The 24,112-nt window shown below is 44.2% G+C and overlaps 2 protein-coding genes across 7 annotated transcripts in view; one reads left to right on the top strand and one right to left on the bottom strand.

The window, feature by feature from the left end:
• The window catches only part of LOC131919658 (disks large homolog 5-like), a 76,541-nt gene extending 53,868 nt beyond the window's left edge, over nucleotides 1-22,673 (bottom strand). The window contains exon 1 of one of the 3 annotated variants that reach the window (XM_059274061.1): nucleotides 22,613-22,673. The gene's annotated coding sequence lies outside the window, so the exon portion shown is untranslated. Of the gene's footprint in view, nucleotides 1-17,478; nucleotides 17,656-22,612 lie in introns of those variants that run through there. The other 2 variants (XM_059274062.1, XM_059274060.1) reach the window with 2 other exon arrangements.
• Nucleotides 1-23,669, top strand: part of LOC131919653 (disks large homolog 5-like) — a 146,823-nt gene extending 123,154 nt beyond the window's left edge. For 2 of the 4 annotated variants that reach the window (XM_059274034.1, XM_059274038.1), the window contains 4 exons: nucleotides 17,195-17,378; nucleotides 21,175-21,290; nucleotides 22,234-22,330; nucleotides 22,493-23,669. In XM_059274034.1, coding sequence (XP_059130017.1) covers nucleotides 17,195-17,378; nucleotides 21,175-21,290; nucleotides 22,234-22,321 — 388 coding nt within the window. In that variant the 3' untranslated portion in view covers nucleotides 22,322-22,330; nucleotides 22,493-23,669. The remainder of the gene's footprint in view (nucleotides 1-17,194; nucleotides 17,379-21,174; nucleotides 21,291-22,233; nucleotides 22,331-22,492) is intronic. The other 2 variants (XM_059274035.1, XM_059274039.1) reach the window with 2 other exon arrangements.
• The last annotated feature ends 443 nt before the right edge of the window (nucleotides 23,670-24,112 follow it).

Here is a 24,112-nt window from a genome sequence, read left to right on the forward strand (position 1 = left end):
ACTGCACCTGTTCCCTCAGATAGAGCCTGCCAGCACCTGACTGGACTAAGAGGCCAGTTGGCAGGCAGACCTCCTGCAGACAGGTCAGCCACCATCTACCACATGCTAAGACTGCAGCTACTCCCTGAGACAGAGCCCACTAGCACCAGTTTGACTAAGAGCTGCTCCTTGAGACAAAAATTTCATCAGCATCGACCAGACCAAGAGCTCCCACTAGATCAAGAGTATCAATCAAGCCGGCCTGTGGTGGCGCACGCCTTTAATCCCAGCACTCTGGAGGCAGAGCCAGGCGGATCTCCGTGAGTTCAAGGCCAGCCTGGGCTACCAAGTGAGTTCCAGGAAAGGCACAAAGCTACACAGGGAAACCCTGTCTCGAAAAACCAAAACAAAAAATAGTATCAATCAGACCAAGAGAGGCTCCCTCAGACACAGACACCACTTGCACCAAGTGGAGAAAGAGATGGGTAGACGCCAGTGCAAAAATACAGTCAACAACATAAAAACCAATATGGCTCCATATCCAGAACCTACATCAGCAAGACCTGAACGTCCCAACACAGAAGAAACAGAAGATATCTACCATAAAAATGACTTTAGGAAGATGTTAGAGATCTTAAAAGAGGAAATGAAAAATTTCCTTAAAGAAATCAAGGAAAAGTCAAACCAAAAGTGGGAAGAAATCAGTAAGTCCCTTGAAAGCCAAGAGAAAGCTATTAAACAAGTGGGGGAAACAGTTAAAGATTTCAAAAATGGAGACATTAAAGAAGACACAAATTGAGGTAATGCTGGAAGTGGAAAATCTGAGTAAACGAACAGGAACTACAGATGCAAGTATAACCAACAGAATGCAAGAGATGGAAGAGCAGATCTCTGACATTGAAGATACAGTAGAGGAAATAGATTCATCAGTCAAAGAAAACACTAAAGCCAACAAAGTCATGACCCAAATTGTCCAGGAAATTTAGGACACCATGAAAGACCAAACAATAAAAGGGATAGAAGAAGGAGAAGAATACCAACTCAAAGGCACAGAAAATATATTCAACAAAACCATAGAAGAAATTTTTCCCAACCTAAAGAAGGAAATGCCCATAAAAATACATGGGGTCTGCATCAGCTCCAGCCTCCAGGATCCTGTCCTGTTTGAATTCTGATCCTGATTTCCTTCAGTGATGAACAGTGATAAGATAGCATAAGTCAAAAAAACAAGTTCTTTCTCAACTTGTTTTTAGTCATGGTTCTTCACTGAAAACAACAGAACCCTAACCAGGACACTGTGCATGTCAGAGGACATCGTTCAGGAGTTGGCTCTCCCCTTCTACCATGTTGACGCAGGTCTCTCTTGTTTCTAGGATGTACTGTGTACTCTAGTCCAGCTGGCCTTCCAGCTTCCAGGCAATTTCCAGTCTCATCCCCACATTACTCTGCCATGAGTGAAGGAATCACAGATGTGTGCCACTGTTCTAGATTTTAGGTGATTTCTAGGGGTTGAACTCAATAGACTTGTACAGACAATGTGTGTACTAGTATCCCCCAGTATTTCCAAAGCCCTTGCTTTTAAAACTTAAAATATTTTGCAAGTCCAAGTTTCCTTAGAAAAAAAGTATCTTAATTGGGTCTGGTAAAAACAAACCAAAAACATTACATATTTTCTTCTACCACAAGGGAAGAATGAGCACAGAAATATTCAGATGGGAACATTACCAAAATTCAGCTTTACTTATTAAATCCCTAGAGCCCAATATCCAGGATCTGAAACAAATATGTAACTGGAAGTTTCTCCAGTCCCACTGAGCCCCTTATAAAATAATCACTCAGAGGCTTGCTATTAATTATAAATTATATGGCCTATGGCTCAGGCTTCTTACTAGCTAGCTCTTATAACTTAACTCAACCCATAACTATCAATCTATGTATCACCATGTGTTCCTTGGCTTTACCTGCTTCACATTACATGTTGCTCCTTGGGCAGTTGGCTAATGTCTCTCCTGCCTCTGCTTTCTCCTTTCCCTATCTCTCTTGGATTTTCCCACCTGGCTCCATCCTGTTCTGCCATAGGCCAATGCAGCATTATCTATTAACCAATCAGAGAAACACATATTCACAGTATACAGAAAGACATCCCACAGCACTCATGTGATTGATCTTCTGGGCTCCAAATGGATGGGGCATTCCTCCCTCTCCAGTTCCACTGCTTGCAACACATGCAGTGCAGCTTTTCTCAGGGTTAGTCTGACTCCACTCCATATCTGTGCTTCCCCTCGGTAGATGGACCGTGGTCTTGCCATCCACAATATTCTATGGCACTCTTTTTACCTCCTCTTCCACAGGGTTCCCTATGTCCTGAGGGGAGGAGTCTGATTGGAGAGGTCCAGTTTAGGGTTGAGTGTTCAAGTTCTCTTCCTCTCTGCATATTGTCTAGATGAGGGTCTCTGTATTTGTTCCCATCTGCTGCAGGAGGAAGCTGCTCCTATGATGGCTGAGAAATGCATTGTCTATGAGTATAGCATGATGTTGTTAGGAATCATTTTATTGCTATGTTCCTTAAGCAGAACAGTAGTATTTGGTTTTCCCCATGGACCCTAGCCTATCTAGTCTTAGGTTCTTGGCCAGGCAAGCAGTGCTGCATATGCCTTCCCTGTCAGAGAATGGGCCTTTAATCAAGTCAGGTACTGGTTGATTACTCCCACAAGCTTTGTTCCACTACTGCACCAGCATATCTTGGATGCAGTCACCATTCTAGATTGGAGGTTTTGGAGCTGGGTTGGTGTTTACCTTTCTCCTTTGATAGTGAGCAGAGTACTCTTCAGTGCCATGAAATCTAGTCCATAAGTGGTGAAGACTCTAGGGAGACACTAGCTTGACTTCTCCATGTTCAATGAGTTGTGTCGTTATCATCTTCAGGAACCCCACATTCCTGTCAGTAAATGGAGAGCAACCAATAGCCTTGCAAAACCTTGGGTTGTTTGGGATCACCATTGTACACCTTCCACCTACAACTTGACTAGATGTAACCCATTGCCAGTATTGCAAGTTTCATTTGGTAACAAGAGATATCCAGTTGGGGCTTTGTCTCCCCACACTTTGGTTTCTGTTTGTTTTGTTTTTGGTTATTTGGGGTTTTTTTGTGCAGGGCTGTTTCATCTAGATCCCCTTCATATATGTATATATTTTAGAGTGTTTTTACTCTATTAGGTTTCCATAAGATCCCTCAAATCGCCCTTAATTTTACCTCTCCCTCCCTATATTTACTTACCCCTTCTTCTCTCCCCCTCCTTGTTTGACCATCCTGTTCCAAACTTGATTCCTCATCCATCCATAACAGTCTATTCTATTCCCCCTTTATGGACATTTACCCACCCCCCTAGACCCTTACTCTATACTTAAACTGTGGTTATACAGATTGTAGCTTACTTATCTTTGACTCAACAGCTAACATCCATATGTAAGTGAAAACATACCATATTTGTCTTTTTGGGTCTGGGTTAGTTCACTAAAGATGACTTTTTCTACCTCCATCCATTTACCTGCAAATTTCAAGATTTCCTTTTTCTTTTTTAACTTCTTTTTTAATATCCCATTGTATAAATGTACCTCATTTTCTTTATACATTCATCTGTTGCCGAATACCTAGAATGTCTCCAATTTCTGGCTATTATAAATAGAGCAACAATGAACATGGTTGAGCAAGTAAGCGTTTCTGTTGGAGGTGAAGCATCCTTTGGGTATATGCCAAAAGTGGTGTGTGTACTGGGTCTTGATCAATTCCCAGCTTCCACAGGAACAGCCACACCTATTTCCATAGTGGCCGCACAAGTTTGCATTCCCACCAGCAATGGGTGAGTGTTTCCCTTGCTCCCCATCCTTGCCAACATTAGCTGTCATTTGTTTTATTAATCTTATCTATTCTGACTCACGTAACATGAAATCTCAAAATAGTTTGATTTACATTGCCCTAAAGACTAAGGATACGGTACCTTTTTAAGTGTTTCCTATACTCTAGAATTTCCACTAGTGAAACTTCTCTGTTTAGATCTATAGCTAGTTTTTAATTATGTTATTTATTTTCTTGATACACAGGTTTTTTTGTTCTATATATAATTTGTATATATATTAGCCTTCTATTGGATATATAGTTGATGAAAACAAAACCTTTTCCCATGTTGTAGGCTGCCATTTGAAACAAAACACTACTAGTGGCAGAACATATAACGCTCTGTGGGTGAACCCACGAGTTGACAGACACATTGGGGTTATCAAAATCCATTAATGTTATGTAATAAAATATCCCTATATAATAATACATTTTTACAATAGTAATTTAATGAATATACTTTAATATATTTCTACTTGTTGTTTGAGAAATGCATAGGATGCATTTTGAAAATATTCACCACCCAATTCCTCCCATTTTGTCATCCCAAGTCTGCCTCTACATCTGTGATGCCCAATTTATATCTTCTTCATTACATTAATTTTTAATAACCCCAGGGGCAGACTCTTAAAGAAAACTGACCCAATTTGCCAGAAGCCATTACTGGTCCAAAGGTCATCAGTTAGGAATAAGGGCTCAAGGACCCTTCCCACTCCATGCTTGAATGTTGACCGGCTTGATACTGTACAATGACCACAACAGCTCTGAGTCATGGCCAGAAGACACTGTTTGCTCTAATCCTCCCTGACCTCTGGCTCCTACAGTCTTTCTAGCTCATCTTCCATGATGGTCTTTGAAACTTGTAGAAAGGGTGTGATGCAGATATGTCATTAAATGTGACTGAAATCAATGAAATAAAAACAAAAATCTGAAGATACAGTGAAACAAAGAGTCAGTTCTTTGAAGACATTAACAAGATGGGCACACCTTTAGCCAAATTAACCAAAAGGAAAAGGAGGATGAAAATAATAAAACAAAGGAGGAAAAAGGAGACATGGAGGGACTTTAACCCTTTAAAAATTTACACTCCACGAAACTGAAAAATCTTTTTAAAGAACTGATGAATTTTTAGATGTCTTTAATCCACCAAAATTATATCAAGATGGCATGAATGGTTTAAATAATTGAATACTAATTAATGGCATAGAAGCCATAATTAAAAATCTCCCAACAAAAGATTTTCAGAGAAGGACAAATTCAGTGTCAATTTTGAACAGATATTTAAAGAAAAACTAACACTCCACAAACTATTCCATGAAATAGAAAAAGAAGGAACTCATTCAAATTCTTTTTTTAAGCCAGGGATACCCTGGTATTGAGAGAGGAAGACAGATAGGGTTAGGGTTAGGGTTAGGGTTAGGGTTAGGGTTAGGGTAAGCAGTAGGTGTGATTGATAGAGTGGATATTGCAACAGACTACAGTGTCCAGAAAGTTTATAATTGTTGAAAAAAGAGGCTACAAGCTAGAAGGAGAAGGAAGGATATGACAGCATGCCCTGAGAATATGGCAAGTGTTCTAGTTAGCTTTCTATGTTGTGATAAAAGTTCAAAAAGCCAAATTGTGAAAGTGAAGGGTTTATTCATCTCAGAGGTTGCAGTCCATCATTAAGGGAAGCCAAGGCAAGATCCCAAGGCAGGGGCTTGAAACCACAGAGAATGCTGTTTACTGCTCTACTTAGGTAGCTTTCCTCTGAGGCCCAGGATCACTTGCACACCCACAGAGGGCTGAGCCATCCTCCATCAGTTAGCAACAAGAAAATGCCAAAAAAGCATGCTTGCAAGCCAGTTTGATGGAGTAAAATCCTAAACTTCCTTTAACCTTAACCTTCCCTTAACCGTAGCCTTCCCCAGGTGCTTGCTTATTTCAGAGAACTCAACCCTCCTCCTCAGTGATAATGACCGAATTCCTTGACATGACTTTTCGTATTATTGGGTATGGATGTGAGGAGGGTAAGAGTCAATCTTAGGCAGTGTTTATAAAGTGAGTGTTCAACTCCCCATGGGTGAATTACTGAAAAAAATTCTTATGAAGCAGAGAGAAATCTCTAGCTTTGGAAGGAGGGATGTTTAATGACTTGCCTGGTGTCAGAGGAGAGACTCCTGGAGAGGAAACCACAGCTTCTGCTCAGTTCATGGGCAAAGGCTTTGCCCCATGACATCAGCAGACCCTTTGCTGGGCATTCTATTGTATCCTGGACAGCTCTTGGAATCCCCAGTGATGTCACTAGTGTTGTAGCAACACTGACCGCCTTGAGGACATTAGTTCAGTGACCACAAGCTTGGCCTCTAGACATGCTGTCCAGACTCAGAGGTCTGTTTGGCAGAGGGAATGGACTGCCTGGAGAGACCAGAGTGACGCAGAAGAAAGCTGGTCATAGGTCTCCCTGGAAAACATGGAAAAAATGGTCCTGGGGCAGAGGCAGTGAGTTCTGGGAAGGAGCTGGGGAGCTTTCTGGATGTGGTGGGCTTCAGCTTTCCAGATCGAGGGCTCAAGAACTGGGAACTTCTGGGAAGGAGGCACAGAGGAATTAATGAGATTTCTGTACCATAACTGTGTTTTACAACCACTGGAGTCCTTTAGTTATGTGCCAGTGATAACAGGGAAAGGAGAGTACCCTGGAAAACCCTAAGGTTCTCATACTTGACATCACAGCCACTAGCAGGGCAGGAGCCCCCAAGTGCTGCTGTCTTCCAGTGACCCCTGAGGTTTCTGAATTACCAGCCGTTGATGGCACACAGGTGTTCAGCCTGAGAGCTGTTAGATTCAGTGGACCTGGACTGAGACTGTCCCGTTCCTGCCAGCTCTGGGTGTCCTGGACTGTCAGTGAGGATGGCTTTGTGAATCTGACGACTATGTTTTGTCCCTGCATGGCTTTTCCATTAACATGAGACTCTGAAGCACAGAGCAAGGGACTTGGGCCTTCCTACACTACCCAAGTGATTATAACAGTAGCAATTATCTCCATGCATCTGAAAACACATGGCTGAGGGCTCTGTAGCCAAGGTGTATCCTCTACAGCTGTGAGTAAGCCTTAAGAGGCTGTCCACTGGGTCCCCATGTGCAGGGAGACAGAGGAAACCAACTGACTTCTAAGACATCCACCTCCCTATAGATAGATGGGAAACTGACATCCACAGAGGGGGAGACTCAAGTCTGGGCTTTCAGAGCCTGCCTGGGCAAAGACTCATCTGTCAGTCACTTTCTGTGCATCTTTCAGTGTGTCAGGATTAACTGAGATGAGGCAGTGTGTAGGGCAGGTGCTGTACCTTGACTTCTACAATTGGGTATTACTGAGATAGCTCACCTTGTCTAGCATGACTTGTCAGTGTGATATAACATCTGAAAGGACACAATTTTCCTACATCACTCATTTCTTCTGGGGTCCATCAAGTATGCTTTTGAAGCCACAGTCCAGACTTCTTGTGAATTTTCAGTTCAGACCAAACAGGGTGCTAGTTCTTCATTTCAGGACTGTCAGTAAATTCCAAAGTGTGAAGTGGGGCTCTGGGAAAGGTCTATGATAAAGAACCCCTAATAACCTGTCCTCTTGTGCCCTATGCCAGCCTCTCTCATGCTCCGATGGATGTTGTAATTTAAGCTGGCTGTGTCACCTTTCCTAAGGGCATGCGCATTGTCACAGGAGGCTCCAGTCAAGGAATTTGGCTTTTGTGTAGCTCTAGGGGTAGCACCACTGCAGTGACACACTACATACTATCCCCATGACTATGACACATTTCATTTTCTGTACATGCCTTTGCATATCTGTGTGTGGCCTCTCACTAGCCATTCATCTTTCCTCAAACGCCAGTGCAGGAATGGAGCCTTACACTTGTGGGAGTGTTTGCTCTTGTGTCTGAGGGCTCCTCTGGGGAACTCTGGTTCTTAGTATCCCCAGGCAGACATGTCACAAGTTGATAAGGTTATGGTATTTTATGAGGGCTAGAATGTATTCTGATGATGATTCGGGATAATTTTCCTCATGGATTATGGGACTTATCCTTGTTCTGACAGGACACCCACAATCTCCCACCACACCCACATACTGTAACAGCCTTGGGGATTCTCCACAATGTGCTTGTTTACATCTGAAGACTGATCTTTCCTCCCCACCATCCTGACCTAATACCCTAGCAACCTTTATTTCTCATGTTATTAATTAGAGATCTGAGGAAGTGATGAGCCATTTTGCCAGATGTATTTGGAATACAGACTTCCAATTCCCATACTTGAAGTAGTAAAAATATTCTAATGAAGCAGAGAGAGAGATTCCTGGCTTTGTAAAGACGATGTACTGAAGTTCTTTCCTTATGTTTCTGGAAAGGCTCCTGAGAAGGTCAACATGCCTTTTTGTGCATTGCAGAAGAGCTAGTTAGTAGGTAGGTGAGGTCTGTGGAGGAGACCCTAGTAGTTCTTCCTCTAGAAATTCTATCTTATCCTGTAGAGCCTTTGGTATTCTCTGTGATGTTACCAGTGTTGTGGCAACACCACATGCCTGTGGGGTATTCGTTCAGTGTCCATAGACATGTTGGCAAGATTGAGCTGGCTGATTGGGAGAGAAAATAGAGAACAGGGAGAGACCAGAGAGAGGCAGAAGGAAGCTTGCCTTTGGTCTTAGTGTAGAGCCTGGAGAAATAAATCGTTTTGGGGAAGGCACAGTGAGTCCTGAGCAGGGGATTGGGAGCTTCATGGAGCAGGTGAAGTTAAGCTGGGCCTTCCAGTTTGGGCCTCAGCATCTGGGAGCTTCTGGGAAACAATGGGGCTATTCTGCTTCTCTGGGCTTCTTAAGAACAGACCTAGATTCAAGAGTCTCTCATGGTGAGTTTAGGAGAGCCATGAAGTATTCAGGCTGCAGCTGCCTTTCTGGGAACTCCTTCATTTCATTCAGACTGGCAAAGAGGGGCAGGAGGAACAGATGGACTAAGGAGCTGTCTCCCTCTGGGTAAGGTGTTGCTCCACTTCATCCTAGTGGATTCCTACAGTTTCCATGGGAATCTGACGCCAATAAGAAGGGAGGGAAAATGCTGGGCGGTGGTGGCACACGCCTTTAATCCCAGCACTCTGGAGGCAGAGCCAGGTGGATCTCTGTGAGTTGGAGGCCAGCCTGGGCTACTAAGTGATTTCCAGGAAAGGTGCAAAGCTACACAGAGAAACTCTGTCTCGAAAAACCAAAGAGAGAAAGAGAGAGAGAGAGAGAGAGAGAGAGAGAGAGAGAGAGAGAGAGAGAGAGAGAGAGAGAGAGACTTCTTACGGGCTGGAGAGATGGCTCAGTGCTTAAGAGCACTGACTGCTCTTCCAGAGGTCCTGAGTTCTATTCCCAGCAACCACATGGTGGCTCACAACCACTTGTAATGAGAACTGGTGCTCTCTTCTGGCCTGCAGGGAGACATGCAGGCAGAATACTGTATACATAATAAATTAATAAATCTAAAAAAAAAACCCGAAAAAAGAAGAAGGGAGGAAAACTCCCCGGGCCATCTACCACAACTTCAGACATTCAGATGCTTTGGTCCTGGGGAAGTATGATCAGGACTTGGTGCTGCTAAGTTCTAGGCACAACAGTACTTACCTACATATGAGCTCACACTGTCCTTCAAATCTACATGGCTGGGCTAGCTTATGCCTTCCAGAGTCAGGGGACTGCGTTAGGGAGGGAGACACATACCCAGCCATGGTGCTTGATACTGTAGCAGGGACATTTGGAGTAGTTGTTGGCTGCCAGCAGCTTTGACCTTCCTTGAAGTGTTGTGGTGGAAAAGTTCCCATCAGAGGCCCTGCCCCTTACCACAGAGGCTATGTCCCAATACAAGCCTGAGTCAGTCATCTGCATGCCAGAGATTATATTCTAAAGAAATGGAGGAGTCAATTGTGCTTGATTTGGGGGAAGGCTGCATCCCATTTCAGAATTATACATGTTGCAAGTTTCTGAAGCTGTACCAGGCACATTGTCGAATGCCAGTACTCTTGGTGACACACACTGCAGTGCCCATGCTCATCATGGTGGTGTCAACTGTGGAGTAGGATTTGTATCCTGGTGCTGTTGCCTGAAATCCCACTTGTATAACCCTAGAGAAATTTCAAATCTAAAGGGACATTTTTTGCTTTGAAAGCAATAGGCGGCATCTAGCTGTTGATGACAATGAAGACCACACAGTAGTCATCACAGTCCTTCCTGTTTTAGGAAGGAGTTTTTTTTTCCCATCACAGGATGTAAGGAGTAAGGAATACATGGTCTGGAGGAGTTCAAGTCAAAATTCACATGGTCTGAGACACCCTCCTCTTTATGACAGATCCAATGTGCTGTTGTTTTAGGCCTTTCTTCTTTTTCTTTAAAGAGCACCCATTTTTTACCTAAGGACACTTTTTTTTTTAAAACCAGAGTTACAATCAAACAAAACATAATTATTTGAATTTCAAATATTCAATTATAGAGAAAGACCAGATTCTTAAAGTACTGGGTTTCTAGCTGCTCCCCTCTTTCTGAAGAAACCACAGACTGGTATTTCATTCTATTTTAGCCATGCATGGCCATAACACAGCCACTGAGAGTCATCATGACCATGATATCTACAGCTGATTCCCATGTACCTGGTGATTATTGCCACTCCTTCCTTTCAATCTCTGATGGAGCCATTTGCTCAAGAACGTTAGTAGATAGGACTAAGACTTTGATGTCTATTTTTCAATGTCAACATGATGACATCTGGGAATAATATAACCCCAAAATAGAGGGAACACCTGTGGTCTATTTATGCTTAATTTGAACTACTTTATTGTGGAACTTTGAGGAATGAAGTCACACCTTTAATTTGGATCTATAATCCAGATGTAATCTGAACCATTCCTTCTTCTGGAAGCCTATATAAGTACATGGAAAAAGGAAGCTTTTACTCTTTCCCTGCTTGCTCTCTCCTTGTTAGCACATCCATTCCTTCACTGATATTAGAGCCTACTTCTTTAAGATTCCAGCATAATATTGCAGACAGCTGAGAAACCCATTCTAAGAACTGAGAAACTACTAGATTCTTGGACTTCCCATTCATTTCCAGCCATTGTTGGATTAGCTAGAGCACAGGCTGTAAGCCATTCTAACAAATCCCCTTTTAATATAGAGAATCATTTTTATAACTTCTGTTACCCTAGAGGCCTGATAATACACCAGGCACATAGAGAGGACATTCTAGAAGAGTTTGGGTCTCATAACCGTCTCAGCTTACTTACAAATTCTCCATGGCCGTCTTCTCTTAACCTTAGCATTCCTCAGGTGCTTGCTCACTTCAGAGATCTCAACCGTCCTCCTCCACATCATCCTAATCTAATTCCTTGACATACTTTATTTCTCATATTATTGAGTATGGTTGTTAAGGAGAGGCAGGTCCATTCTTGGGCAATGCTTATAAAGTGAGTGTTCAACTCTCCATGGGTAAAGTAGTGAAAAGATTCTAAGGAAGCAGAGAAAAATTCCCAGCTTTAGAAGAGGAGGTACTACTGAATGGCTTCACCTGTATCACAGGAGAGACTCCTGGAAAAGAAATCTCAGCTTCTGTTCAGTTCAGGGAGAATTTGTTAGCCAGGAGGCAAAAGCTGTTCCTTGTGACATCAGGAGTCCCTTCTCTGGAAATTCTATTGTATCCTGGAGAGCAGAGCTCTTGGAATCCCCTGTGATGTCAATAGTGTTGTAGCAACACCAAGTGCCTTTAGGATATTCGTTCAATGTCTATACAGTTTTTCTATAGACATGTTGTCAAGACTTAGGCATCTACTTGATAGAGAGAATGGACTTTGTGGAGATACCAGAGCAAGGCAGAAGGAAGCTGACCCTAGGTCTCACTGGAAAGAATGGAGAAATCAGTGGTCCTGGGGAAGATGTAGTGAGTTCAGGAAAGGGTCTGGGGAGCTTTCTGGGTGTGATGGGCTTGAGCCTTACAGGATCAGTCAGGAACTGGCAGCTTCTAAGAAGCAATAGGCTTATCCAGCTTCTCTGGGTTCCTAATGAGCAGACCCAGATCAAGAGTTCATGATGGTTAATATGACATAGTCAGGAACTGACAAGACTGTAGCCTTTGTGCTGGGGACCCTCTGTCTCACTCTGAGTGGGGAAGGAGACACAGAGGAATGTTTAGATTTCAGTACCATCATTGCACTTCACTCCCACTGGAGTCCTTAGGGTGTGTGCCCACAATAACAGGGACAGGAGAGTACCCTGACAAAGCCTGAGCTTGTCTTACTTTACATTGTAGACACTAGCAGAGCTGAGGCACCAAGTGCTGCTGTCTTACAGTGACCCCCTAAGATTAAGACTTCACAGCTGTGGGTGGCACCCAGGTCTCCAGTTCAGCCTGAGAACTGTTAGATTCAGTGGACCTGGACTGAGACTGTCCCCTTCTTATAGGATCTAGGTGTCCTGGGCTGCCAGTGAAGATGGCTTTGTGAATCTGGTGACTATGTTCTGCCACTGCATGGTTTCTCCGTTAACATGAGACTCTGAAGCATCATCCAATTGATTTGGGCATCCCTATACTACTTGAGTGCTTGTGAGAGTAGCAATAATCTCCAGTTTTATGTCCAGGGAACGACATGTTTGAGGGCTCTGAAGCTTGTACATCTTCTGTAGCTGTCAATAAGCCTTAGGAGGCTGTCCCCTACGTCACCATGTGCAGGGAGACAGGGGAAGCCAGGTAACTTCTGAGACACCCATCTCCCTATAGAAAGATGCGAGAACTGACATCTACAGAGGGAGAGACTCAAGTCTAGTCTTTCAGAACCAGCTAGGGCAAAGTTTCATCTGTCAGTCACTTCCTGATCATCCTTTAGCATGTCTGGTTTAACTGAGATGAGGTAATGTGTAGGGCAGGGGCTATCCATTGGCTTCTAGAATTGGAAATTACTGAGATACCTAACCTTGTCTAACACGATTGTCAGTATGATATGACATCTGAATGGACATGGTTTACTCCACATCGCTCATTTGTTCTGGGGTTCACCAAGTATAATTCAGAAGCCCAAGTCCAGACTCTGGTGAATTTTCAATCCAGGCTGAACTAGTGCTCGCTCCTCATTTCAGGAATGTCAGTAAATTTACAAGTGTGAAGTCGGGCTCTGGGGAAGGTCTAGGGTAAAGGACCCTTATTATCTCTCATTTTGCCCCCTTTGCCTGCCCTCCTCATGCTCTGATGGATGTTGTAATTTAAGCTGGCTGTTTCACCTTTGCTAAGGGCATGTGCATTGTCACAGTAGGCTCAAATTCAAGGAATTTGGCTTTTGTGTAGTTCTAGGTGAAGAACCACAACAGAGACACACTACATACTCTCCTCATGATTATCACAAATTTTGATTTTCTGTAAATGCCTTGCAGTTCTCTGTGTGGCCTCTCAATAGCCATTCATCTTTCTTCAAACTTTAATGCAGGAATGGCCCATCATTCTTCATGGGAGTTTTTGTTTTTGTGTCTGAGGGCTCCCCTGGGGAACTCTGGTTCTTATATCTCCAGCCAGACATGTCACTAGTTAATCACACTTTTGGTATCTACAATGGCTGGAATGAATTCTCCTGAAGTTAGAAATAATTTTCGTCAACTATGGGACTTATCTTTGTTCTGATAAGACAAGACACCTCCAATCTCCCACCACACTAACAGCCTTGTGCATCCTCCACAAGGTGCTTGTTGCCTGCAGGGGACTGAACTTTCCTCTCCCCACCATCCTTACTTAATTACCTAGAAACCTTTTTTTCTTGTTTATTGACTAGAGGTTTCACGAGTTGGATGATCCATTTCCTGGGATGTGTTTGAAAGTGAGTTTTCAACTTCCTGCACATGAAATAGTGAATAAATTCTAGTGAAGCAAAGAGAGATGCCTGGGTTTGTAATGAGGAGGTGATGAAGGTCTTCCCATACGTTTTTCAGAAGGCTCCTGGGAAGGGCAGTATGGCTTCCAGTGAATTGCAGAAGATGTAGTTTGTAGGTAGGTGAGGGCTACTGCTGGTGAACCCAATAGTTCCTTCTCATGACTAGCTATTATACTCTGGGGAGTTCTTGGCATTCTCTTGATGTTACCAGTGCTGTGGGAACACCAGGTGACTGTGGGGTATTCTTTCACTGCCCGTAGACATGTCAGCAAGACTGAGAAGGCTGCTTGGGAGAGAGAATGGAGAACATGGGGGGAACCTGAGAGAGGCAGAAGGAAGCTGGGATTCAGTCTCAGTGTAAAACATGGAGAAATAAGTGTTTTGGAGAGGGAACAGTGAGTCATGAAAAGAAGTTGGGAGCTTCTTGGAGGAGGTAGAGCTTGAGCTGGGTCTTCCATTACTGGGGCTTAGCATCTGGGAACTTCTGGGAAGCAATGGGCTTATCCTGCTTCTTTGAGTGCCCTAAAAACGGGGCCAGAGTCAACAATTTCTGATGGTTAGTTTGGGAGAGCTAAGCCTGCAGTGGCTTTTCTGGGGGATCCTTAATCTCATTTTAAGTGCAAAGGAGGGATAGCAGGAGCAAAGTGGTAACTAATTAGGTGTCCTTCTCTGGGTAGGGTGTTGCTGCACATCATGCTAGTGGATTCCATCAGTTTCCATGGGAATCTTATGCCAATAAGAAGAGAGGGAAACTCTCTTAGCCATGTACCATCAGACATTCAGATATTTTGGTCCTGGACACAGGTGATGAGGACTTAGTACTGCTAAGCTCTAGAGACAATAGGACTTGCCTGCACCACATCAGATATGAGGTTACACTGTCCTCCAAATCTACATAGTTGGGCTATCTTATGTCTTCAAGGGCTGGGGGACTGCATTAGAGAGGGAGGCACATGCCTAGCCATGGTGGTTGAGGACAGATTCATAGCTCACAGAACCTATTTGAGGATAATTGCCCTACTCTTTGGTGCCCTCAGTGGGTCCCTAGCATTTCCTCTTCCCGAGGCTTCCTTTTGGGACTATCATGGATTCTCCTGGCCCTATGCCATTCAAGTGTACAAGTTCACTTTGCTTTATCTTACTGCAGGGACTACTGGGAAGACACCAACTCAAACCTCCACCTCCACTGAGCAGGAGCAGCAGATGACAAAGTTGGAGAAACTCACCATTCAGCTACAGAGTATAACATATGAGCGAATTGAACTGCATGGAATCCTGACCAGTTATACAGATATGGATTTGCAAAACAGGTAGTCATTATGTGCACTTCTCTGCTGACCATCTTAACCCCACAGTGTGTAGCTAAGCTTTCCTGAGGAACAGGAGGCTGAACCTCCAGGGTGTCCTGGTGGCTAAACTTATTTTCCTGAGTGCATAGAATTTGGAACCTGGGTACGTGTGAGATGGGGACACAGGCTATTCTTATTCATCCAAATGAAAAGCAGAGCCTGTGGCCTGAATCACAGTCTAAGGATAGGGACAGTAGCGTGTGAGCTCTCAACAGGCATTTCAAGAGGCCTTGACAGGTGTTGGCTTGTGGGAGATGCTAGGTTCTGTGAGTTTGTGGTGAGTCTTTGTACTTGACCAGCAGATGATTGTGACCAGCAGCTGGACAGGCCTGGTCCCATTCATCCATCTCAGTTTGTGGCTGGAAGGCCTGATGCTTATCACTGCTTCTCCCTTGTCCTCCTCCTCATACTCTGAGGCAATTCCACCTACCTGCATTTCATGGGCAACCTGACTGTATGTGTGGTGTGTGTGTGTGTGTGTGTGTGTGTGTGTGTGTGTGTGTGTGTGTAGGAAGTAATAGCCTGATAGTTTTCTTGGATCCTCCTTATATTCTGAGACAGTGCAAACTCTCTGTACTTCATGTGCATTCTGAGTATATGTGGTGTGAGTGTGTGCATGTGTATGTGTGTGTGTGTGTGTGTGTGTGTGTGTGTGTGTGTGTGTGTGTGTGTTTGTGTGTGTTAGAGGGCATGAGGTTGTGTGTGTGCACTCCGGGTATCTAGGGTCTGTGGCAGGGCCTGAGGATTTGACATTTTCATATTTTCCAGGGGATGCCATTGATGACACTAGAGAGCTCCACTTTGAGAAGCTCAGGTCTTGGCCACTGTTCTCACTTTGGTGGAACATTGGAATCCCCTGTGGAGTTTATAAAGCCTTCCTGAAATTGGGACTCCTCCCTGGAAATACTCAATGTATTCTCTGGTCCTCTGTGCAGCAATAAGCAGCCAGGCATGATAATCCCTGTTGTAAAGACAGGAAAAATGTCACCATAGGTTTCTGGTGGCACCAGATATGTGGCACAGACTCCCGGGATCTTCTTGGAGAGGTAATCTATAGTTCCAATTTTACTGAGGGTGCTCGTGCAGTCCTGAATAACTCCCTTGGACAACCTTTTTTTCTGGCCTGAGGACATGATAGAAAGTTTATTTAGCACCAGGAGGTCCCAGTGTGTAAATGTCAGGCAGTGGCATCCATGGGGCTGAGGAGTCCAGAACATAGCCGGATTCCATATGATCCTTGTGGCCTGTGTTCATGGGGTCCTTTTCTCCTGGGGCCATGCCCTACCACAGGCTGAATTCTTTTGGGATGCTAAAAAAGGAGCATAAGCAGGTGATGTCGAACTTGCAGAAATTGCCCATGGAAATCAGTGATGATGTGAACAAGGTCAAACAGCTGATTGAGGAGAATGTATCCTACAGGTATGTGCCTGATTTATTTTGGGAGGGACTGATTCTACCATCTTTCTCTTTCACCCAAAGTGAGGGCTTTGATTCTTGCCTGTCTGCCTCTTAACAAGCAGTCTGACATGTGGTCCTTGGCTTTGTGCCTCTTGGACTCAGTTTTGCTAAGTGTGAAAAGACACTGAGTCCCTCCAAGCATTGTGCTGCCATCCTCAGAAGACCCTTGATAGAAAAATGTTGTGTACCATGAAGGGAGTGTCAGGTATCCTAGTACCTCTGGGGCTCTAACCAGGGCTTCACAGAGCTGCCTTCCATGGTAGCCATAGACAGAATTGATTCTGGTTGGGACTTCTTCTTCCCTCTTTCCGAGAGTGTTTGCCCTCTACCTGCTGATGCTTTCCCAGTATCATGGACAGTTAAACACAGGAGTGGGCTGCACCCTGTTCTCAGAGGCACTGGATCCCTTTTGGCATCAGGGTTTTCAGAAGTACGTTGAATCTTTTTGGAATTTGGTTATTTTCTGGATTTGGCCTGCATCTAAGTGATGCTGGCTTGGCTACTGAGAGCTCCATTCTTGGGCTGTCTGGGAGTCTGGGACTTTTCAGCACTGGTGGTACTTGGGCAAAGGAGGCTGGCTGGGGCTCACCATGTTTTGGTGCTTGTTCAGTTACCTCCACAGCCAGGTCCTCCGAGATTGGACTCAGCGGAAGGAGAGTGTACATGTGCTGAGACTGAAGAACAGACAGCTGTGGAAGGAGCAGATTGAACTGCATGAGTCCTGTGAGGAGCTGAAGAGGCTCTTGAAGGAGGCCCATGAGATGATCTGTGACCCTTCTGCTGAGCAGCATCAGGTAGGCCGAGGCAGCAGGGGTAGGTGCCCACCTTCCAACCATAAACATAGAGACACACAAATAACCATCCACTCATCCATCCAGACTCCCACCTACACACCATCCAACTGTTGATTTCTGTGATCATTCCCAGGTCTTTCTGGAGAGTTAGCCTCTTGCAAGAATCTGGATAATTGTCAAGCAAACCCTCCTGCTCTGCCAGAAGCTGCAGTACATTGAGAGAGCTGTGTCAGTCACATATCACACACCTACATGTCATTATGATCAGAGGCCTGCTATGCAGGGAGCTACTTAGAGAACAGCACAAAGCTTTCATTGATGATGTCAGTGTCCTGTGGCTCATTTGCTTTGCAAGGGTCATGTGAGATCACAGGGAGGAAGCAGCCTTCAAGGACTAGAGCCCAGTGTCAGTGCCAAGTGAGTGGTTCTCATTGTCAATGATTTGGGAGGCATGGGGTCTTCTCCGTTCATCCTGCATCCCAATGTGTTCTCTTCCTTTTGCCAATCTCTTGGTTCATGTGACAGATGTCTGAGTAGCCCCTTCTCAGTCCTTTTTCTGGGCATGATACTTGACTATTCTCCCATCCTGGAGCTTCTAGTCTGGAGATGACTGGATGACCATAGATGTGGGAGGACTTTGACAGGCTGAGGATTAGAGTGACAGATTTGAAGCTGCAAGAAAATATTTTCTCCAATCCCCTCAACATAGTCTGACTAAGCTGTGTGCTCTGCTAGGAATTTTCTAGGCCCCAAGGGATGTATAGCAGTGTTTTGGGTCTCAGTTGAAACACCTGATGTGCATATTTTAAATCCAACTGTTTATTCAGCATGATGCACTCTTCACTTTTTTCTGTTCACTTCTGATTTCTGTGCTCTTAGTGTGACCTATGCAATCGTGTGTAAATGTGTACATTAGTGGGTGTGTTCAGAGACTACATAATGAATTTCCGTGTTGTCATCTGTTGCTCCTTCTCTTTTTCCCTTGGTCCCAGGTCTTTCACTGAACCTGAAGTTTTCTCTTTGGTCTAATGTGGCTGGCCAGCACTCTTTGGATCTCCAGACCTCCAAAGTAGAACTTCTGTCTTGTTTTTTTCTCATCCAATTTTAGAAGTTTCAATTGCTCAGAAAGAGGAAGGACATATTTGCTTTCTCTTCTGCTTATTTACTTTTATTGTTTTGATACTAATGTGTTTTCTCATAAATAACAAATTTCAAACAATAAATCTATTTAAAAAATAAACAGTAGGCTTCTTTCCTTTCACTGCACAGGAAATGTCTATTTTGTCTCTTACTTCTCAACAGAGAATCCCACAGTGCATCTCCTTGCTGACATTGTGTTGCTGACTATATCCTGTGCATGGCTGTGTCTCAGAACAGATTCCCTCTCATAGTTGTGCAGAGTGCTGCATTCCTGAAAAGCACTGCAGGTGATGTCACTGGCCTCCTGACTGACATTGGGCTGAATTCATGTCATATTCACTGTCATCTGTTGAAAACTTCCTGGTGTTGACCATGGGTCACTTTCTTTCTCTTGGACTATCAAGGTCATCTGTGGAGGAGCCAGGATGAGTTTAGTGAAGAGACTGTGATGGGTGAACTTGGAACCTGTGGGGTCAGGGGGTTTTGTGATGGATAAAGTTCATTCAAGGAAAAGTAAGTGCAGGCCGGAGTAGCAGAGCCTTGCTGAGTCTAAGAGCCTTGTAGACAGCATAGAGGACCCGCGACCTCCACATGCATCAGAAAAGGGGCTGCTAGGCAGTAGTCCTCTCACTGACCATTCTAGGTTCAGCAAGTATTTGTGTGTGTGTGTGTGTGTGTGTGTGTGTGTGTGTGAGTGTGTGTGTGTTTGTGTGTGTTGGGGTGTGGTATGTGGTGTGTTGTGCTTTTCTGTGCATCTTTGTGTTATGTGTGTGTGAACTTCTATGTGTGTGTTTGTATGTGAATACTGTCTATTGCTTACCCAGTAGTGTTTGTGTGTGTGTATGTGACCATGTGTGGGTGACTGTTGTGTGTGTGTGTGTGTGTGTGTGTGTGTGTGTGTGTCCATGTTTCCTGTATGTATAGGGGTATTTGTGTGTGTTTGTGAGTACATGTGCTTATAGGTGCAAGCCTGTTTCTATGTGTGGAGTTTAACCTCGTGTGTGTGTGTGTGTGTGTGTGTGTGTGTGTTTGTGTATGTGTGTTTCTGCATATTTGTATGTTCATTTACTCATCTTTAATGATGATGGAACCAACTTTGTTGAAAAAGTACTGTGCCCCCTCACTTGGCATCCATCAAATATTGTATGCTGCTGCCCATCTTTCCGCATGTCCTCCTAGCTCACTTGAACAAAGGGACAAAAACTACTGTACCTCAATGGTTTTCAGGTATTTGTAGAGGCAAAAATATTTATCTGCCCAGAAATGCTTGGAGCAAAAAAAAAGGAATGTGGTACATGAAGTTTAGGAGCAGGTCACTGTAGCATATCAAGGTGTCTGAGAGGTAGGATAGCCTGGCTGAGGGTTTGTTTCTCTTCTCTGCTCTGGGTGAATGGTGACTGCACACTCAATGGTCAGGTGACTTGCTGTGTCTTCTCTATGTCCTGTTTTGTCCTCATCCACATTGCCTGCTACCACTTGCTTTCCCCCTTTGTCTAATCTTGGCTCATATAACCTTGGCCTTGGAGCTTGGAATGCATGTTAGTCCTTGAGAGATTCTGACTTGCAGTATGCTTCCAGCTGCATCTTAGTCCAGCTGAAGTCCCTTAGGTATGCTGTGGTGTGAGAAGGGGGCTGTCTCAGTGCACCCCACTTAGGCTCCTGAGGGTCTAAAGCACTCACCATGTGCTGTGTCTGTAGCACTCAGTAACTGCTTTTCTTCAAAGTTGTTTACTCTGAGTTAAAATCAGCCTCATGGAGGGTTTGGAGAAATGAGGACCCTCAGACACTGCTGGTAGTGTAAAATGGTGTAGCACAGTGAGAAGCTACACACAAGTCTTCAGAAAGTTAAACTGCAATCCCCAGGTGACACAGTGATTCCAGAACATGAAGTAAGTGTCCACAGAGAAGCTACGGGACATCAGGGGTTTATCAACATTCCTGAGAGTAGCCTCGTGATGCTTCATTCATACTTTGATCATTCAAAGATTGAGAAAGCACAATGTGGTCAAGCTCTTCCATGGAATATTGTTCAGTATGAAATAATACATAAAATCATTTGGCACTGACTTATTCAGCTTTTTGTTACTCAAACTAATCCCGGTCACAATCACCTCACAGGAAGGAACTGTTTCTTTTGGGTCCTGGTTATGAAGAATTTCTAGTTTCCTAAACTCTTTGCATTTGGTCCAAAGTAAGGCAACCTGTGGTAAAGGGAGCCCCTTTTGAAGGAAGTTGCTTGCTTTGGGGGCAACTGGAAAACAGTGAACAAGACCAGTGGGGTAGTCTACGACCATCCAGTAGTCCTTTGCTGGGGAACATTCCTGTACTGCACAGCCTGGGGAACTTCTTAAGCAGAGTTAGTTAAGGAGCGAGGACCCCAGAGGGCCACCTGTCTGTGCACAAGGTCACAGGATAGACACTTCAATGACTGAACTGCCTATCTCTCATGCCCTCTGTGTTCTTCTCTCATCCAACAGGTTTACCTTCTTTTCGTTAGTATCCCTGGTGGTTGCTCCTTATGTTAGTATTAACTGTGAAGCTAGCATTACAGTGTGCTTGTATGTGTGCACACATGTACTCGTGTGTGTTCATGAAATTATGTGTGTGCATGTGAGTGAGCAAGCCTCCACTGAGAACACAGTCTTCTAATGAACAGGAGCAAGAGAGCCTGGATGAAAGACTGAAGGACCTGCTGAAGCAGATGGAGCTGGTCACCCAACAAGAGGACTTGGCAGAAAAGCTGCAACATCACTTCAGTGTCTCTGAGATGAGGTGGGAGCCCAGGCTGGGAGGAGTGGTTAGAACCATGTACATCACTTGTCCCTGGATCTCTGTCCTTTTGGGATTCCCACCATCTGAATAGCTCCCAGCCACAGCAAGGGAAAGAACATCTCAGGATATTGTACTGGCCCGGTCAACAAGAACTTCTCCATGAAACACTATGATTGATCTTTAGTGTTTCTGGTGTTGTGTGTTCCTTATGCCCTGGGCTCTCTGGAATCTTCTCAGTGTCCTCTGTGTCTCCCCACAAATCTCCCTATGGCAGTCCTTAACCTAGCAGGAGGAGGCTTAGTTGTGGAGGACAGTGTGTGCTCCTGCCACTTTATTTTCCTTCCAGAATATCACCTTTAGAGAGAAGTTCCTACCTTTGCGCAGATCTGGATGCAGCACACTCCTGCTGATTACAGGTTCTCTGCAGTGTGAATCTGTTTCCTGTGAAAAGGTTTTTCTGCTATAAGAAGATTGAGGAGTTGAGGAGTTGAACTGAGGCAGGATTCTGTTCTTTACCAATAATCAGATCCTTCACTGCTTTTCTTTTGTAGGCTCTCCTAGAGGGTCTACATTCAATGTCCAAGGTTGCTTACATTCATCTGTATCTAATCAGGGCCATGTATATCTGCCCTGAAGTGTTACTTAGTCATTACTACATTGTTATTTTTCTCTCAAAGTAATATATCTAGACAACTGGAGAAATGTGCTGTATTTTCTTGCCCAGCACACTGTATTTTTCAGCTCATCTTCTAGCAGATTTTAAAAGCTGAGAAAAAAATCAAGGCCCAGGTATACTCTGACCCTTCTCCCTTGGGGAATGCAGGGAATGCCCTCAGCTGAAAGGTCGTGCTGGATTGTCCAGCTGACTAGAGCTGGTTCAGGCTCAATAACTGACATGATAGGTCCCCACCAGGCCTGGTCCCTAACTGCCTTCCTGCTCTAGGTCAGAAAATCTCCAGTCTGAGTTGGAACAGGCCACAGCCCAGGATGAGAGCCTCCTGCAGACAGAGCTGCTGCAGCAGGAGCACTAAGTCTCACAGGCAAGTAAGCCACCATTGCATCCCATCCCCAGCAAACATGGTGTTGGTGGGAGACCGGGGGCTCTTGACCTTGGCTTCCAGTGTGAATAGGCCTTGATTTTGTTCTGGCCTGTGGCCCAGCCAGGCTGCTTCTGGTTCTGATTGCCTTTCCTTCTCATGTAGCAGATCTTGGGAGAACTGAGGAGGCCAAAGAAACCACAGATGCCTTTAAACTATGACATTCTATACTCTGAGATCAAGGCCTCCTCCTCAGAAGACACTCCTTTAGAGCTGTGAACTCACCAGTGAGGAAAATACCAGCTGTCTTCCAGGTGATCCAGCCCCAATCAGATCTATTGGTCTGCTGACTTAGTCTTCTCAAAGAAAAGAAAGAAACTAAAAATGAGCTTGAGACACTGAAAATCTGAGCCAAGATTTACTGAGAACCCTGACATTCAATAGCAAGTGGCCACTGTGAGGGGTACTACAACATGGAGGGTAGAGATGTTGGTGAGCAAGACTGTTTCTGTCGGTTTAATGTTGATGGCTTTGGCAAGCTGACTGAGTTCTCAGGCCTCCCTATGTGGTGTGAAATGTGTCATGGATGATTGTGTTGATGTCAACCTGTTCCTGACAGACCACACCCAAAGGCATCATATTTCATTCTCCAGTTGAGTGTTGAAGTTGACACAATGTCATGCACCAGTGTTGCTGAAGATAATGCACCAAAGAGATCTCCAGAGTCCATCATTCCTCGTATTAGTCATTTTTCCCTCCATATGTAAAATGAGTGGGTGTTCTTCAGTTTCACAGCCTGGCCTGAAGTGACTGGTCCTGAGAAAGGATTTACAGAAGACACCTGAGTCATCTTTGATGTTCATGGGCACTCAGAGGCTGCCCATGGATTTGTTGGGTCTCCAGTAAGCATAGAATTGTCTGAAAGAATCAAATGATGACCAAGACATTACAGGATCAGTAGTGGGTGATAATTTATCAAAAGCTTCCCAAGGGACACAATGTTTGCTCTAGGAAATGTCTCATTGTTAGTCTCTGTGAGGACTTGGCCTACAAAGCCTGAAGGAGGCATGGCTATACTAGCTTTGAAAAGGCTTTTCACAATCGTTGACTGCCTTCCTACCATGTTTCCAAGGCCAGCCAGAGGCTGTAGGTCTGTGCTTTAAATGTGTAGCAAGAGAATGCTGCTGACCTTAATTGTTTTTGTTTGGTTTTTGGTTGGGTTTTGTTTGCTTAGGTTTTTTGGGTTTTCTTTGTTATAGATTGAGCTTTTGCTATTTATTTGTTCTTTCATTTGTTCTTGTTGTTTTTTGGGTATTTTGATAAGGATATTCACTGTTTATGTTGACTGACCTATTTAAGCCCCTATTTAGTAAAATAACTGTATTTTTATTAATAATAAAGTGATTTTGAACTCTTCCGTCTTAGAATCAATTTCTTTGGTCAGGTGTGTTGTCTCAATCCAGTAGCCCCAGAAACTCCTGTAACATCAGAACACTCTTATGGGCCTTGCTTTTGCTATATATTGAGTTCCCAGTCAGCCAGGTCTACACAGGGCTTAGGATGTGGATATCCATTGTATTTTGGGAAAACTATTGATACTGTATCTTTGTTTCCATATATTTAGCTCTCCCTAAAAGATACTATTCTGTATACACATTTTCTGAAATTATCATGAGCACCCAATTAATGAGAAACATAACAGTATTGCTCTAAAGCCTCTCAGGAAATGAAAACATTGATTAAGGGAGCATTAAATAAATCCATGGCATGCTTGCCACCTGGGGC

This window comes from Peromyscus eremicus, chromosome 9 (assembly GCF_949786415.1).
Source record: "Peromyscus eremicus chromosome 9, PerEre_H2_v1, whole genome shotgun sequence".
NCBI classification, from domain to species: Eukaryota; Metazoa; Chordata; class Mammalia; order Rodentia; family Cricetidae; genus Peromyscus; species Peromyscus eremicus.